At 40.1% G+C, this 19,061-nt stretch overlaps 1 protein-coding gene across 1 annotated transcript in view; it reads right to left on the bottom strand.

The window, feature by feature from the left end:
- The window catches only part of lig1 (ligase I, DNA, ATP-dependent), a 90,222-nt gene that overhangs the window by 37,799 nt on the left and 33,362 nt on the right, over nucleotides 1-19,061 (bottom strand). Inside the window, 9 exon segments of the mRNA XM_051953303.1 lie at nucleotides 3,855-3,965; nucleotides 9,414-9,509; nucleotides 12,607-12,722; nucleotides 13,689-13,774; nucleotides 13,976-14,075; nucleotides 16,895-16,986; nucleotides 17,190-17,266; nucleotides 17,646-17,812; nucleotides 17,960-18,073. Coding sequence (XP_051809263.1) covers nucleotides 3,855-3,965; nucleotides 9,414-9,509; nucleotides 12,607-12,722; nucleotides 13,689-13,774; nucleotides 13,976-14,075; nucleotides 16,895-16,986; nucleotides 17,190-17,266; nucleotides 17,646-17,812; nucleotides 17,960-18,073 — 959 coding nt within the window.

Below are 19,061 nucleotides of genomic sequence, written 5' to 3'. Positions count from 1 at the left end.
CTTGTTGTGTTCGTCTCCCTCACAGCGCATTACTTCCTTTCCCTCAAATCACTTCACTCACCACCTCTGCTTCTCCATCTTCTCACCTTTCCTGCACCTCCATCCTGTTTATTCTGCTCTTGTTTACCCCTGCTGGTCTCTGCACTCGACTCTGCCTTATTACGAGGTTTTCACCGCGACCCTGATGTAAAATTCCACAACTTTTCCAATACCCTGAAGTAATATTGATTTCCTGGGATCAGGCAGCATCAGCTATTCGCAAATCAGTTGGGGTAAATCCTTCTTTTCTAGCTAATAGCTTGTTTTAAACTGAGTCAGGTCGTTCTTTTTAAAATTTAAACATGTACCAAGCAATGTTGTTGTTTTCTTTTCAGGAGTAAGTCCCAGGAAGCCACAGCCCCACAAATTCCTGTGTATTGTTCCACATAATTCCAGTATTCGACAGGTTGCAGTATTATGCCAATGAGCGCAAAGCACCAACAAATGCAGGAAAGCATTAGTCAAATGTTGTGTACAAAAGAAAATGCTCTCAATGAATTTCTAACACCTTGCGGACACAACAATGTGTTTTGACGGGTTACGCTGACTGTAAACAGAAGCTGTGTTTACAACAAAACTCCACAGGGTATTTTTAAAAATGTGTGGCCAGCAAAAAGTTTAGTAATTTGTGACTCAATTTGTAGGAAACATTTGTCGAATCACAAAAACATAATAAAAATTAGGCACTCTAGATGTTTAGATTTGTGGTTCAGTGTTTGTTTGGCAGCACCTGCATTTATCTCAGTTCTACTCAACATAGATGGCAACAGGCAGGAAAAAAAAGTTAAGGCACTTTATAAGTTTAGATTTTTGTTCATCACCAAGTGCCATCAGGGAAGTGTCAGATATATCCCAAATTTTCTCAGCAGCCTGGCATCAAGCCCAAACCTAAAGCCAGACAAAAGTCTTAAAGAACGTGTTTAGCAAAATGGTAAAATGAACAACAGTCAGTAACATACTGTCAGCTCCCTGCAGAGACCCGATCTCAACTGCATGGAATCAGTCTTGGATTACTCAAACAGGAGATACTGAGCCAGTCTAAATGTACAGAAGATGCTCAGAACAACCACCCTGCCAACTAACTTGTGTGCAAATGTACCTAAGACAACTGGTACTGATTGAAATCCAAAAGCTGATCACTCAAAATACTGATTAGATTAAGATTTCTGTGTATTTACAGAAAGTTTGTTTGAAGTTAGTTGACATCTACAAATTATTCATGGCACTACCCAATTACAGATGTTTTAGGTGAGTAAACTGTAGTAAAAATTGTCAGATGTGTATGACTAATAGTTTCAGAACAGGTTAACGTTAATGCTTTTTAATTTGACCCATAGTCAGGGTTTTTCCTGTGTAGAAGATTTTTTACCAACACAAAGAGGCTTTTTGCACGGAGAAGTTTAATCCTGTCTCATGACAATTTTTTGTTAACTAATTGTTATTTTTAACCAGTTTTTTAATTTAGGTTAGATTTACGTAAGTGTAATAGACATTTTGTCAATCAAGTGATAAGAAATAACGGAGAAATGTACAATTTTCTATAAAATAAAATAATACAAACTCAGATCCATCCTCTTAATTAACATACACTACCATTCAAAAGTTTGGGCTCACTTAGAAATGTCCTTATTTTGAAAGAAAAGCACCTTTTTTCAATGAAGAAAACATTAAATTAATCAGAAATACAGTCTGGACATTGTTAATGTGATAAACGACTATTCTAGCTGGAAACAGCTGATTTTTAATGGAATATGTCCACAGGGGTGCAGAGGAACATTTCCAGCAACCATCACTCCTGTGTTCTAATGCTACATTGTGTTAGCTAATGGTGTTGAAAGGCTCATTGATGATTAGAAAACCCTTGTGTAATTGTGTTAGCACATGAATAAAAGTGGGAGTTTTCATGGAAAACATGAAAATGCCCGAGTGACCCCAAACCTTTGAACAGTAGTGTATAGAGTCATCCCCTCACCAAAGACTCATTCTGAGCCAGCAAATAAAGTGCTAACATCCGATTTTAATAAAATCTATTTCATGTTCTTAACTTGCAAATTTATCATTACCAATCAGCTTATTATCAAAAAATGGTGAAGATTACCTGACTACAGTACATAATATCTCTAACATCCTTCACTCTAAATTGGGGATGCAAATGTTTTAATAATTTTCTTAGCTGATAATCAGCAGTCTTGTCAATCATTCATCGAGTAACTAGAAACTTGACATGAACTAGTGTGTTAAACAGTAAAATTTTATCTGGTGGTTCCAGCAAGTACAACAGCTGATCGAAAATATATTTTCTTCATCTCCTTCCCTATTGCTTAGTATAATATTGACCAATTTTATTAATGCCAATCAATCTGTTAACAAATAATTAATCAATCTCTACTCTAAATGCACAATGTATTAAAAAGCTAATATAAGCTCAGTTAGATGGTTCTGTTACTGGGTTGCAACTCATTTCTACTAAAGTGCTAGGTTGTATGGAGTAACTCGCATGCATTAATCTTTACTTAATTCCATAATATAAAAAAAAAAATGATGTTTTCCACTGCTAAAACTTGCAGGCTGTTTTGGTTTGTCTTAACCTTTCTGCACATTCTGATAGCAAGACTGTAGAGCCTATACCAGGGCTGTCTTTGGGGGCAAAAGTGCAAAAAAAAACCTACAAAAACTGACGTACGGAGAGCTCAATGAGTGCCAGTTTTCTAATCTCTGGATGTCATCATTGAGTAGCAGCGTTCTCCTCTCTAGCATCACCATTAACAGACACAAAAAGTGGACATAATGTGCCTTGTAATACTCTATTTCCTACATACAAACAGAACTGGGGTTAAAAGCACCAACGAGCATTTTGTGGTTGTTTTGGCAGACCTGCAGATGAAGCTGCAATGGAAACAGAAAAGGGCTGATTGCATTGTAGTTGCTGTAAACATTTGTGCCGCACTGTCTCCTGCGAGATGTGATCAGGACAGAGGAGGGAAATTAAACAACAGCGTCCACAATTAGACCTCTGCAGGCTTTAAACCTGAAAGATTTCTCTTCTGATGTATCCCTGCTCTCCTTCACTCTCCTCTTCACTCCCTCATTACTTTCCTCTCCGCTCATTAATGATGTTTAATTAGTGCATATCGGCTCTCATCTCCTCATGTGAAATATTTCATTTCAGCAGGCGTGCGTGTGATACTGAAACAGTTGAGATGTTGTTAGAAAATGCCAGAAGGCCAGGACAATCAGTTTGTGCATCAAGCCATCATTACAAATAATCATGATTTCATAGTGGCAGTAACTGTATCTAGTGGGGGGGGGGGGGGGGGGGGGGAATCATCAAGATAATCATTTTCAGCCATTTTCATCATCATGTTCCCAATACTTGCACTTTCATTTCTCCTTTCCTAATTTACAAGGATGCCATCATGCATAAAAAAAGACAAGGTAAAGGGGGCAGTTTCGCTCTAATGTGATTGGTGTGGTGGAAAGAGGCCGTTATTCTGATCAAAACTGAATAAACATCTTGCTGACATTCGCAATCTCACACCCCTCTCCTCGCTTCTCGACCCATTTGGCTTTTCTGTCTCCTATTTATCAGTCTTTCCTTCTTTTTGTCTGCTCTGTTTCCGTCCATCTCCCTCAGTCTGCCGGATCATTTCACTCTATTATCTTACTCTCCTCCACCTTCGGGTCTTTATCTCTGTCGTGTTTTCTCTCTTCAACCTTTTCACTTCTTCTTTCTTCTTTCATTATCTTCTCCTCTGGACCTTTACAAGGGTCAGGCGTACAAGCATCCACCCCAGTACCTTCGTCTCCATTCATACCTTTCTCTTCCGAGTCGTGAGGACCTGGAAGGGTTGGATCTGTTTCTTCTCACGATCCCAAGCCACCGCCTCCGAGTCCAGGACGCAGGACACCACTGAGTCCTTCTTCACCTGGGGAAAAAAAAACAAACAAAAAAAACATGATAAAGATGAAGCAAATGGAAATTAGGAAACAAAATAAAGTTAAGGGATTACACTGAGAGAGATGAGAGAGGAGAAGAGCTTTTGTAGATTAAAAAAAAAGACAGTTTACGCATCGGCAACATCTGCTGCAGCAAACACAAGATTGTCAGAAGATTGAAAGTCTTATTGAAGTAAATCCAACAAACTTCAAACTCAGCACGAGACTCGACTTGGAGCTTCTAAAAGGCATGAATACAGGCAATCAAATTGAAGACATGTTCAGGCTGTTTCCGGACCTGTAGCTGCCCTCAATTTGTTGCCAACTGCTCTGGAAGTCAACACATTATCACTTTCTTTCCTCCACATTTCTTGCTTCTGTTGGAGGTTTTTTTTGTAGTCTCTTCTATTCAACCAGTTACCAAACTGTTAAGCACACCCCCTCTTTTGGTCTGATGCCCACATTGTGCCAAAAAGCCTAATTTTCTGTAACATCTTGCAGTTTGTTTGTTGTTTATCTTTTCTGTATGGACTAAAAAGGCTCTGGCAGCTGATAGTTATTTCCCTGTGCAGAGAAACACTGATAGGGTTTAAGCTGAGGATAAACCGCGTAGCTTATAGGCAGATTATATTGACTAGCGCAGCCGATTCTCAAGATCAAGCCGAGTGGCTGCAAATCATCTGAGCCACTAAGTCATGAGTGTGAGGCTTAAACTCTCGATTCGGTACCACCAGGATTCTTTGAAAGCAACCTGAACCAAACAGAGATGATCAGAGAGATGAATCTGAAATAGTAATCAGAGAAAGCTAATCAGAGTTAAGGGCAAGAGACACATTAGAGGTAACAGGTTGTTTGAAAATAGTCCAATACGTCAAACACAACTAGTTATCCTCACAAGGTCATTAGGCTAAGTGATGCATTAATTAACTATCAATGCATCTGTATTAATATTAATTTATTAATATTAATGCATAATTTAAAGCAGAGGCACTGTGGTGCCTTCAGGAAAATTGGTTTTCACTGATTAATATGCAAAATAATGCAGCAAGGTGCTGTAAAATCTAATCGCACCATCTCCTCTATGCAGGCAACCTGTGTTAGTGTGAACTTTTACTGAGGCTTTGTTTGTTTATTGTGCTTGCAAAATTTGTTGACACACACGGACATGCTGCCATGACAACATATTGTCAAGACAGAGGATGCAAATTATAATCCAAGCACTTCTTTTAATCAATTCTATGCCAAGTTAATGATCACTAATCAATTCCTGAGATGAAAGCTTCATTTAAACGACAAACACGGGCTGTTTTCAAAATATAAGTTAATTGAATACCATAAATTATGAGTCATGAATTTCATAAACAACAGGAGAATTATTTCGAGCACAAACAAAATAAAGCCAAATGATGCTATCACTTCCGACTGCTGCATCTTTCTCACATCATGCAAATGAATCACAAACACCCAAACTTTTCTCTCAGTTAACAGCTTTTTTCTCGATTCAGAATCTCCCAATTTAGGCAGCAGTGAGGGTGAGAAGGAGAGGTGAGAGACAGGAAAGCAGAAAGGTTAAAAAATTACAAGAAAGAAACGATAAAGTAGCGAAGAAAGAATGAGGAGAAGGCACAGGAAGAGGTGAAAAGAAAGGTTTTAAATGGAAGGATCTGTGTGGAGAGACTAGTGTGAAAGACAAATTGCGAGAAAGGAGACGGGGATATAAAGGGAAACGAAAGCAAAAACAAAAAGAGGTGAGGGACGACAGCAGTCAAGAGCATCGACAGGCAATAAGGAGAAAGAGCGAGAGCGAATATGTACGAAGGAGTCGAGAGGGAGTGAGAGGAAAAGACTATAAGAGGCAGAATAACAGACCAAAAAGGTGAAATTACAGACATGTCATATCAAAGCTGAAAAAAGGATGAGAGCTGGAAAGACAAGAGAAGAGAAAGAGAGGTGAATAGAGATCCAAGAGCAGTAAAGGAAGGAGCAGATATCATCAAGAAGTAATGAAGAAGAAAGGCGGCGAGTGATTAGACAGAGAGACATGTGGACAGAAAGAGCAACAAAGGTGAGAGACAAAGAGCCATGCAGGTTTTAAAGTTTGGAGGAAAAAATGAGCAAAAAACCCAGAGATGAAAGTCTGTGCGAGGCAAACGTGAGATGGCTGAAGTTATGAGAAACACTGAGATTGACTGAGGTGAGATGAGCAACCATTCAAGTCATGCCGGCACAGAGCAGGACAGCAGGTGGAGGTAAAAAGTTTTTTCTAACCTCGTGTTAAAGGTCTGATTGTTCATGTAACCACAGTGTGAGCATCTGTAAACTCCTGAAACTAATCTGCAGACTAGATAACTTCTTATCTTTTTGTGTAGAGGAGCTCTGGAGGAATTAACACAGCTTTTGCATTTCCTAAAGCCGATTCACAATAAGAGACTACTGGTCATTTTCCTTTGGAGGCCCTTTTTATGCCTTTGTAGACCTTCTTCACAGCTGACATTTCCATATGTCAAAGCAGGAAAAGGACAGGTGTAATTAACATTAGAATAGATCAGAATTAGGTCCAAGTTCTGCTATCGTATGATGAGAGGGGAGGCTAGTTAATAAAAGAGAAATATTGCTATGCTAATGTTGGTTAGCATAAAATTTTCCTGCTACGAGTCAAAATGTCTGCTGGGAAAAAGAGCTATTAAGCCTTGAATATACTCTTCAGTGGATATGTGCACAGACGTGGATGTGATATAATTTTTTCGGTCCACTGGACTCTATTCAATACTTGAATAATAGCTCAAATCTATGTATTTTGCGCTTACACACTATGAACACTAAGTATGGACACTACTGCTCTCGTAGCATAGTCGCTAACACAATTTTTTTTTAGATTGGCGGAGAAGCTATAATCTATCTCACACATATGCTAGAGAACCCTTGCATAATTATGGCCATGGAAAGTATAAAACAGGTCTTATAGACGTACATATAAAAGACAGATGTAGCCTTCGGGTCTGAAAAGTGAAGCCAGTTCAGAAACAGTCTGACTCCTCAGATAGATAGACTGATGGTATAAACCTGTCATTGGCTGCTTATTTTAGGCAGATCTATTGTTCCCTTCTGCTGTGGGTGTTACTCTTTTCTTCATTACACACAAAAACAACCACTTTTTGGCTTGCAACCAGTCACACCGAAAACTTCAAGTTTTGCGAAGAACTTGGATCGTTTGCATTGTTCGCTTAGCCCCACCCAAGATGACGACGATTGGCATAATGGTTGATTATTTTAATGGCTGAATTTTTCACCTGCAGCTGAATGCTAATAAGGTGCAGCCAGACTATTATGTTCTACAGAATAGGTTGGCAAAACGAGATTGATGCAGATGTGACCTAAACCTGCATTTTTTCTAACAGCCAGCAGGGGGCGACTCCTCAGACTATATAGAAGTCTATGAGAAAATACCTCAATTTTTCACTTTATTTGTAGCCTCGGTAAACATTTTCTGAATAAAAGAGTTTACAATCACGATTGCAAGTTGTAAGTCAACGTCAATACAGCATGGTGTTTTTCTAAATTATGGTCTCATGCACAATAAAACATAAGATAAAGCAGGACATGCTACCTTGCGATTGACAGGTTGTTATCATATCGTAGCGTCCTTGAGTTCAGTCAGATTCTATCCCTTATTCATGCAGGTTGGTTGCAAAAGACCAAGATGGTGATGACCAAATATCAAATTTAAGATTTCAAAACTTTCTACCAACAAACTGGTGGTGCCACATGCATCTTTTATTACCAGCTTAAGGAAGCAACATGCAACAAAATTTCACAGCCAGCTTTGAACCACTCGATCATCAGTGACTTAAACCCCAAAGGCAAACAGAATGTCCCAGCAGCAGAGAGTTTTTAATGTGACACAGATAATATACTGACAACTTTGAAAAGTAAATTAGAAATAAAACTAAACTCCAAACAGTCCTGATTCAGGTAGAAGCTATACAAGTCCTGAAGGCTGAACACATCGAGGCTTTTCTAAGCACAGCCACAGCCACACATGTTGAACACAAGACAATGATTAGTTTGAGGTGGGAGACCATATCAGCTTGACCGCCTGCAGTCAAGTCATCGGGTATTCCCCTGATGTGGGTAGAACATAATGTGCTCACAGGTCGACACAATTAAAGTCGGCTACACTGAACCCCAGTGAAAGTGGCCTATGTGGACTGCTATGTGTCAAGCAACTGAAAATTTGTTGCCTTGTTTGACCCTACAACCTTAAAGTTTCTCACCTCAGAGCTACCAGGTGTAAGACTTGGATTTAATTAATGACAACCTTGACACCACAAACAATACCTCTTGGTAAGAAGCCTCACAAAGTGTGAATTCCACCAAAGATAAGTTTGACCAGACAAACTACAAGCACCAAACAGGAATCCAGAGAAGATTTTGTTAGTAATATGCAAAACAGGTCGTTTTAAATCTTCGCAGTCTTGTGAGTTCATTAGTCCAAATTGGAATTTATCTAAATGATGACATGAGGTGATAATATTTCTTTTTGCTAACCACAGGAGTGCTGTCTTTCACCTGAACATGTTTTGGTAAACAAACACACCAAGTGAAAATCAGCACAGGAGAAGCACACCTGTGTCCTCTAACAAGCTCCAGGTATAAATTATGTCTTAATAAATTCTAGCCAAGGATCCCATCAGTAATATTCCCTGAGAATTTATCTGATTCAATAACCTGAACCGACTGGAACAGACCAGGTGAGGATTTATTTTAATGTTATTGACGTTTTGGTTCCACACCCAACAAAGCCCTGGAAAGAAAATGAATGAAAGAAGAGTGCAAACTGATGGAGATTTATTTGGTAATTCACCGTTGTTCTTTAGCAAAGCAGAAAAAAAACAGACTCAGCAGGCACCGAGGCAGTGAGAGCGCTCAGATAACCTCAGGCCAACTGCCAAAGCTTCAGGTAGTGGTGATCTTTTTCTCACTCCCCCTCACATGGAGATCCTCATTAATTTGGCAAGGCTACCCACAGCTGCGAATTAAACTTAATGGATAAGTTTTTTTGACATTAGAGACAGGAAGCTTTAGGAGAAGCTGGTTTAGCATTCCCATCATTAGTAGACATCTCTGTAGGTAAGAACAAAAAAACAGATTTAATGACCAGTGCTTGGTCCCGATGGCTGTAGGTAAGGGTAAAGACGGGTGAAGCTCAGACTGTGACAGACCGAGGCAGAGAGGAGCAGCAGCGTGCACACGGAAACAAGACAGGTGAGAGACAGGTTGAGGAAAAGCAGTAAAATGAAAGACTGAGTGAGCGGGACAAATGTGCTCAGTTGTTATCAGTACAGCTGTAAAAGCCCTCATTTGACAGTCACAGCTCAGACCCATTCTCCTCTTCCACACCCTCCTGGGGGCTGAGCTGCAGCACTCAAGTGTTTTACCTTGGGAATGCGGGAGATGATGTCGGGGTATTTGCTGGTGTTGTCTTCCTGGTTGCGGCTGAATATTTTGACTTCGCCGTTCTCCAGGATGTGGATCTGTGGGGAAAACAAAAGAAGCAAAGACACCCACAAGACAATAAATAAACACGAAACAAAATGGCTTGGTTTAGAAATCTGTTTAAGCTGGTTGAATGCTGTGATTTTACTATTAAGTCTGATAGATGGATGTGCGGTGTGAAGGATGCATGCATTGTCTCGAGGGAAGAACAACAGCTATTGTTGTTGACAACTAACCACAGGACATATATGTGTAGGTGGAATTCATTACCACTGCACACTATGCCAAGAAGAGACTACACACATTTTTGCCTTCGAAAACGGTCACTGTGTCAGAGTGGAAGCATAATTTATCAAATAAAAAGTTATAACTGCTGCCAAATTATACTTCACCATACAATTTTGTTTTTTGAGTAAGCCATAGTGTAAGGCTATATGATTATAGAGTCCTGCAGTCATGCTGTGGCTGATGGAGATAGCAGTGTACAGGTTGGATGCCAGCCAGTTACTGCTTTCCTTCTGTCAGGACTTCCATGGCGTGTATGCTTAATCAGTACAGTCTTTGCCATTCTGCACTGACAGCAGCGAGGATTGTTTTTGCGTGCAAAAATGGATTTCTAAAGGGAAAAGAAGCTGCAAATATTTATGGTCACTCAGTGTGGAAGGTTGTTCTTCTCAGTGTGAGGGTGATTAGCATGCAAAAGCTGCAATTAACAACTAATCTACCAAACATTTTCTAGATTAATTGATTAATTGTTGGGTCAACAAAATGCCAGAGCAAAAAAATCACAATTTTTCATCATCCTAATTTCCCAAAGCCTTAAACATACCTAAACAGAAAGTGTTTCAGTGGTGTCTGTTGAACAGATACATTCCTATCTAATCAATCCAGCCGTCTACACGGTAATTTCAGTTTTGCAAACAGAAGCTGTCAATGTAGGTGAGAGAGTGCGAACAGTTCTGTCATTCTTTTTCGTGTGATGTTGAGAGGCATCCCAGTTTCTGTGTCAGCTCCCGCTTGACATAATACTGGGGATAAAACAAGCAATTGACACTCTGTTGGGTCAGCCCATTATCAAGCTGCTATCGCTCCCTCTCTCCCCTCTTCTGTATGACTGTTATCCGTCACTTTTTTGTCTGGCGAGCTGTCCTCTTTCCAGATGCATGTGTGGAGGTCATGTTGCTTCGGTCTCAGATTTGAATTCCTCTTATATGTTTGCAATCCATCTAACCAACGTACCCATTCAGTTTTCATTTATATTTTCGTTCATATTGAACAGACTTGGATAACATGTGCTGTGAAGACTATAAACCCATATGAAACAAATTTGGATTATGGGCATTAGACAAGTATGAGCTGGGTGTTGAGAGCTCAACAAACAGATTGCCCAGATGCATGAACACTAGGATACTAGTTGTCATCTTTCTTGCCCTCTTTTACTCTGTCTTGTCATCCATTAATCTCCTTGCGTTTATTTTCTGTTTCTAATCCTCTTAATCGCACAACCTGCTGGTGGGTTTGAAAGGCATGTTGTCATTTGTCAAAGCCAGAAAGGGTAAAAACAGAGAGAATCGATGGATTTTAAACTTTCAGATTGTTCTTGAACTACCCATCTGTGACTTTTTGTAACTATATAGAAGTTTAATGTGATAGTTCAGAGAAATAATACTATCCTACATGTCTCAATTAGAGAAAATAGCAAAAATAAACTCCTTCCTCCAACCAGATTCTGTACAAAAACTAAAATATCTGAATTCCTCTACACAACCGAAAAGCCATGAGCAATACAAATGCAACATACAGTGACTTCACAAAAAATTCAGGCAATCTTCGGCTGAGTTGAAGGCAGTTTATACACTAAATAGATGGGACACAGTATGGATACAAATCCAAAATGTGAGTATTAAAATATATGAAATAGGTAGAGTCGCAATTTTTACTATATTGGTAACACCCACGGGCATGATAAAAAAGGTATTTTGAAGTTCTCTCTAATTCTAGTCAAGGTTGTGCTCTTTATATTGCAGTAAAAATGAGCTCACAGTGCACGAAAATGTGACAGAATCAAAAAATGCCCAAGAACTGCTTGGGGTTCAGAGGGTTAAACACGAGATCTTCCCATGTTGGACTGTAATTGACTACCATGTCTTTTTACAGTGGCAGAATACCTAGTTTTCAGTTACTGTGCTCCACTGCATGCTGCTCTATTCTATTTTCGGGACGCATTTTTAACATTCGGCCTGGGACAAGAAATTATTTTGTTCACTTACAGCTTCTCTCTTCATCAATTATCATTGTCTCAGATAAATAAACTCATAAAATAGAAATAAATACCCACACAACAAGTCTGATTCATCAGCTGCCACACAGGCAGACATTCTTGTGGCTATTCACCAATTCCAAACACACACTCACCTGTACGCACACTCACACACACACACAGAGGGGGAGTGTTAAAGCGACTAGTGTATCATGAGTCCCTCTACTGGCGGTTTGAGGTAAAGTCCACTGCAGTGAGGCCCAGGAGACAGAGAGAGACAGAAGAGGAGGACGTCATAGGACTGGCTTTGCTCTGCCTCCTTCCTGTGTCTGTTTCTCCTTTCCCTTCTTCTCAATTCAACTCAGTTCAAAGGCACTTTATTGGCATGACTGTCCAAAATTAACAATACAGCTGGAGGGGTTTACATTACAATCTCACTGTTGCCGTGTCTCTTTATGTCTCTCTCTTGAAATTTCTTCATCCCCACTGCTGTCTCCTGTTGTGTCTTCCCTCTCCCCCTCTGATGTGTCTTGCCTTATCCGTCTACAGCCTCTTTTCCTCACCTCTCCCCTCCCTACTTCTTTCTCCTCACCACTTCTCTCTGGGCCACAGCGGCAGAAGAAGTAGCTTGCTCTGCCCACAGGCCCAGAGTAGAAGCAGCACTACTGTTTATCTTAAAAGAATAGGCACAGCCACACACACACACACACTCACAGCGAGAGTCACACAACGGCAACACTTCATAGTCAAAGAACACAGCCGAAAGGTATATGCATGCAAAATTCAGAAGGCATATGTTCGGTGCCAAGCGCGAGAAAAACAAACAGTTGCACCCTGTCACAATGCCATCCACGTGCACACACGCAAGCACGCACCTGTGCACGCTCGCCGTCGTATTTGTACTCGCAGGTGAACGCCGCCTCGTCGAACTTCTTCATCACTTCGCCAACCCCCTTAGTGGGGTGAGCCAACATGGGTCTCAGCGGCACGCCTGAAAGAAGAAGGTGGAGGGAGACGGGTAAAAAAACACAGCAGGACACCGAAAAAACAAACACGCAAAGAAATAAATAATACTGTCATGCATTTTTCATGAATTATAAACAGGCGAGGAAGTAATTGCGAGTTAGCCCAGGAGAAGTTTTCTTCATTTGCCACTTTTTCTGGTGACGTGTGAAGCGGAGAAGAGCGTCATGGGGCTGGTGCTCACAGACCTCAGGGTTACGAGGCAGATCTCGTATCCGTTTGCAAAAAAAAACCAAAAAAAACAACAACCCAGAAGCTGTGAAATTAGCTTCAATGACACAATCCCACATGACGCATCAGCATCACACCCACAACTGTTTCTTGTGACAAAACCACAGTTGAAATTAGTTTGTTTATACTCTCATTTGGCCCTAATATTACAGTTCTCTGACTCACATCCCCCTGGGCGGCGCTGCAAAGTTCAAAAGCAGCAAAGGAGTGATCTAATGAAATACACCAAGCAAATGCAGCTTTACAGAGCAAGGATTTAAGAGGACTATAAAGTGTTTTGTCCAAATCAGCCGGTCCTATCCAACAAAAAAAAAAAAAAAAGCAAAACATAATTAATTCACTCGGTTAAGTATCTCACATTTCAGAACAGAACAGCCCCGTCTGAATGCCGATTGATTACATGCCAAAATAGCTGCTAGATTTGTCTTACTGACCAACATCGGCCAATTTAGTTTCCCAATTTAGTACCATTCAGATGGTGGCCGGTATTAATTTCCTAACTTAGTGCCAAGGCTGCTTATCACAAATAGCTTGACAACAGCATAATTGAGAGCTAATCCTTAGTTTAGCGCTATCTTTTATCTTCCTGTGATAAATGAGTCAACTAAAATAACTGACTCACCTCCACTGAATGGATCAATAAACACAAACCAATCACAGTCTTGGATCTAATAACCTTTCTGCCTCTCAATTGGCTGTTTACCTGGAGTGAGCTTGCAGTGATTGGGCAGCTGGTCTATGCCCTCTTTCAGAAGAACAGGGATGATCACGTCATAATTGGGCATCTCGCTGGCCGGGACGAGACAAGCGTGTTAGGGAAGAAAAAAAACAAACAAAAAAAAAGAAGAAATCAATATCTTCTAAACAGAAAGTGAGCAGAATGAGTGAGGCAGAATGAGGGACAAGACTTAAGGGGGGGATGAGGCATTGTGGTGGCACCGAGCAGAGACTGCAAAGTGAAACGAGGGGGTTTGTTTAGGCTTCACTTACCAGTAAGTCTGTTTGAGAATGAGACTCTTCTCTTCGATCCAGGCCCGCCTGCTCTCAGCACTCATCCCCTTCCCTGCGTCGATAACAGCGGGAGGGAAACCTATAAGGAAGAAGGGGGGGAAAAAAACGCATTTCAAACAGATCTGTGTAAGTGTTTGAACATTTGTATGACCAAAGACTTGTTGGATGAAAGTTCAGAAGCACTTCAAAGGATAGGAAATACAGCAGACTTACAGCAGGGCAATTACTTGTGTATAGCTGCACTTCAGTGTGTGTGTGTTTTTTAACAACGAATACTTAACTCGAGCTGGAAATGCAATTTCAGTCCCACTGTGCTCCAAATGGTTCAGATAACATAAAGACAAAAGACTAAATGAATTACTGTGTCTCAGTTTAGTACTAATAATAATATTTAAAATGGCTGAATAATAATTTATCGTGATTAATTATTCATCGCAATGATCCACTTCAGCCCAGCAAAGAATGTGCTCTTAGTTGACCTGCCTGATTAAATAATGGTTAAATAAATAAAAAATGTTAAGAGAAAAACATTTCCAGACCAGACCACAGATCAATGCAAATTTCCCCACCAAGCCGCTGGTCTAATTGACTCTTATTAAAGCACACCTCCAGTCGTGACTAAGACTACGCATATTAATAAGTCAGGATTGAATTCGATTAATTCGCTGTCTGAGGTGTCAGTGAGAGCAGGTCGGATCAGCTCTGAAAGCAGGTGGCGAGAGACGTGCTGTCAAAACTTCCTCCTTAAAACTGATGAAATTAGAAACATACTGGTGAGAAAATATGTATCAGGCGTCAAATTACATGTGACAGGAGAGCAGTTTAAACGTTCTCTGCTTGGACACGTATGTGGTCGTATATCGGGCTCCTTTACACCTTAAACGTGTGTTGTGACAGTTCTAGTCAGTGCGCAGAATAATTAACACTTACTGTGACACTGTACCTCCCTCAGTGTGACCTCCCTGTTGGGCTTCTTCTTTAATTTTTTTTAAAATGTATTCAATAGTATAATGGTATTACATCATCAAGAGCTTTATTATTTCAGCCATTAAAAGCATGCAAACTTCATTGTAGGAAACCATATAAAATCCAGATATATGTTCATCTGAAGATAATGTAAGAATCTTCATTATTCTACATTTATGCTGTGATTTTAGGCTGTGTGAGACCACTGCAATGCCACCATTTCCAACCAAATGCAAAAAATTCACAATCGACTGCTGGTAGAACCACCAACAAAATATTCAGCATACAGTTTCAAATGACACAAAACACACCACACAATTTTTGAGTCCCATTTTTAACTAAATAAGGAAAAACACATTTTTAAGGACAGAGAATTGCCGGCACTACAGCTAGACTGTTTTTTCTTTTAATGCAAGACAGGCACAGATAGATGACATGAGGTGATGATGTGCTTCTGCTCATGAGCTTTTTTTTCTCCATTTGCTACAATTCACCGGGAATTTATTGCGCAATGTGACAGGCCTCCAACTGATATAGCACAATCTGACAGACTGTGAACCAGGATTTTATTAGGCCTACCCCACACAGTTTGACATACAGTCATCTTCCACAATCGCTGTTGCTGCAACGTATACGGTCGACAAATCAAGTTCACTAAACCATGGTGGTGTTGCAGGAAAATTGTTGGGCATTCTTACTTTCTGACTAGACTGACAAAACTGAAGACTTGGCTGGGTAGGGATTCTATAAACCCTTTGAAATCCACCAACATATGGAAAGGTACATCGTGTTTCCCAAAAAAATAATAATAATAATTTACAAAAAAAATCATAAAGAAACAAATTACAAATTACATTATTTATCAGATGTACAAATTGTAAAAATGGAAAGAATTGTCAACAATTTTCAACTTTCCAGTGGTTCTTGACTAAAAATCTGACATAACGTAACGTTCTGACAATAAACTGAATCAAATATGAGCTTAAATTGCGACATTTTATCAAAATCTGTATTTTCACGTCTGATTTAAAATTTCCCAAAAATCATATAGCTCGCTCTAATCAGATTCTGTCGCAAACAAAAAAATTCTGCACTTCTCAGCACAGCTGGGAAAGCCTCAATGACTCAGCTGTAGACAAATGTCAACTGACAAAAAAAATTAACTGCAGGCTGTGTTTACACAACGCGGAAAGGAGAATTCTGGAAACTAACTAAAACTGTATGTAGTAAAATATTTGTTGTATATACAATCACCAGAATGGATACAAGCTGTGGGCAATTAGAAAAAAAGTGTGTACATGTTGATACCAGATCTATTCTTTTTGTAAATTAAGCAGTGGAAGAAATTAAACCTTTAGATTTTTTTCATTTTGTTTCTTCATGTATTAACTTATAGTTATTCTGCACAAAATATATTCTTGACTTCTTTCTCCTTCTAGCCATGATTGCTCTGTTTCAATAGAGGTGCAGGATTTTATTATTGCAGTAAAAAAAAATGAGCACACTGTGAGTAAAATGTGACAGGAGCAAGAAAGTGCCCACCAACTGCTTGTGGTTCAGGGGGTTAATAGCTAGTGCGAACAGCAGGAATAATTACAGGAAACAAAAACTCTTATGTACATACAAGCGGCTGACTGCTGTTTTAAAATGGAGCCTGTTCTTTTTAGTTTAGTTTAGTTTATTTAAAAGGACAATGTGCAGTAACATTAAAAAGATGCCTGCACCAGATTTAGCACAGAGCTAATTTCCATCTGCAGTCCTTTGCACAATAAAAATACATAACACTGGCAGATAAAAATATTGCAGTCATAAAGATGGCATACAATATAAAGTACAATACAAATATACACATAAATAATACACATAAAATTCATAAAAAATACACATAAAATTCATAAGAACTGATGTCAAACTGATGTTCTTTAAAACTACCTTGTCCAGGTGGGGTGAGACAGACAGCTTGGCTCAGTGCAGAGAGGACACTCTGCTCAGCAAGTCCAATCCTCAGCTTCCCAGCCAGGGACCTGTCCATCACAAACATAAGATCAGCAGCAGTCAGTGTTGACGTCCATTTGCACCTGCTACCCATGACAAGAGCTACACGCTTAAACATACACATAGGGATTTGCGAAGTTGCTGGAATATCTGCGTGTCTACGGGCATGCACACCTGTGGTAGAGCGAGCAGCCGAGTCTGTCTGTAGATGTGTGTGAGAGTCTTATTTTACCTGACAATGTAGCGGGCCTCTGAAAAGCGGCATGCCACAAAGAGGCCTTTGATGATGTCGATTTTCTTATTCATGGCCTGAGGCGGGCGGGAGGAAATTGAGATTCACAGAAGAGGAGCGAGGAGAGACAGAATGCAAAAAGACTGAGGTCACCAACGAGTACAAATTCCATGTTCAATAAAGACAAGAAAAAAAGATCCAGTAGCAGCAGGGAGGGAAAAGGAACTAATTGCACAAGAGATTCCAGCCAGGTAACAACTTATTCACAAGCTGAAAAATTAACCCCGGTCCCTCTGAAGTGGGGACATAAACTAATAATTTCTTGTTCAATACACAATCACATTAACATTTCCTTTCTTTTCCCTCCCTGACCTTAACACTGAGAGGCAAATAGAGTGAAAAAAATATTTTCTCCAGACTGCTCTCCTCTAATGAAAATGTTATTCTGTGGCTCACCGAGTTCCCACTCATGCTGGCAATTTCCTTCAATTTCCTGAACACGCCCCCTGCTGTCAGACTGGCTGGCTGGAACATCATGCGCTGGTTGCTACGGGAACTCTCGGCCACCAGACCCAGATCTCCTTTCTCCTGCGCCTCTGCTTTAATTTTGTCCAATTGTCGTCCTGGAAACAAGAGCAAGATGGTAAATAGCAGCCGCCTCGTCGGCTGATGAGCAGAGAAGGGCAGCATTAGCAGTTAGGCAGGGAATGCACAAGTAAGTGTTTAGGTGCAACACAGCGGTTACATGCATGTGCTTGTGCGTCTCTTACCCGTCGCTTGAGCAACAGCTCTCATCAGCACCGTCTCCCCAACGCCCAGCTCCATCCCCAGGTAGGCAGGACCCAGTTGGTTCAAACACAGATACACACAGCACAGCAGGTCATCTAGAAAACAACAAACACACACAAAGGTGGGTTTCTAGCCAGAGTACATAAGCACATTCAAACAGACAAGCCTACAAAGAGAGTACACCGACAGAGAAATAGAAACAGACACATTCATAGTACGCACTCTGAGACAGCAGCACTAACAGAACAACACTGTCAGACAACACCAAACACACACAAAAGCACACCAAGAAAAAACAGGACTCAAGACTGAAACCACTTTTTTAACTTTCACATGGCCGCATTTGTAAGAGTGTATGACAATCACTATGCAGTTTGGAGAAGCTCTTACTACTACGTTAGTCATTGTGGTTCAAAGTAGGACATTCTCCTCTTCATTCGATAAGTTGGTCTCTTTCTGCCCAACGTGTGAAACAATCCATTCAGTTGTTACCTTGTTCCAAAGATGAAGTGTCTTCTGCTGATTATTTAAAAAACAAAATGAGGCGAGAGAGTTCGACTGACCCAGTGAAGACAAAAATGTGTCCTACTGCATTCAATCACGATGACTAATGCTGCACTAGGGCTGAAAACTTAAACAAAAATTAACAGTGATTATGATTTTGTCATCCCACGGTTAGGGGAACATGATTGATTGCAGTATTGAGGTTTAAAATGCACATTCCACAGAGAGAAAACAGCCAATGTAGACATAATCACTTGGTTTTTGGAAAATCTGACATTAGAACATCTTATTTGAGTATTCAAGATGGCAGAGTTCATGGACCCAGTGACTCAGTGCTGAAAAGATAGCTTGTTTTAAATGCCCTTTCCGTATTTATTAAGCTTTGAAACGTCCTATTGTTAAGTTTGTTTTTGAGAAAATCTTCTATTGACTGTTAGTGAACTAGACTTATGTTTTGCACACGTTTTACTCAAGGAGTGCCTTCAAAATAACTCTGAACTGCTGTGTTGCACCACAGAATAATGAAAATAAAGCTTCTTATTCTGTTTTAAAAACTGATTTTTGGTCAGACACCTGTCT

This window comes from Acanthochromis polyacanthus, chromosome 9 (assembly GCF_021347895.1).
Source record: "Acanthochromis polyacanthus isolate Apoly-LR-REF ecotype Palm Island chromosome 9, KAUST_Apoly_ChrSc, whole genome shotgun sequence".
NCBI classification, from domain to species: domain Eukaryota; kingdom Metazoa; phylum Chordata; class Actinopteri; family Pomacentridae; genus Acanthochromis; species Acanthochromis polyacanthus.
This window is presented reverse-complemented; position numbering and strand designations above follow the sequence as displayed.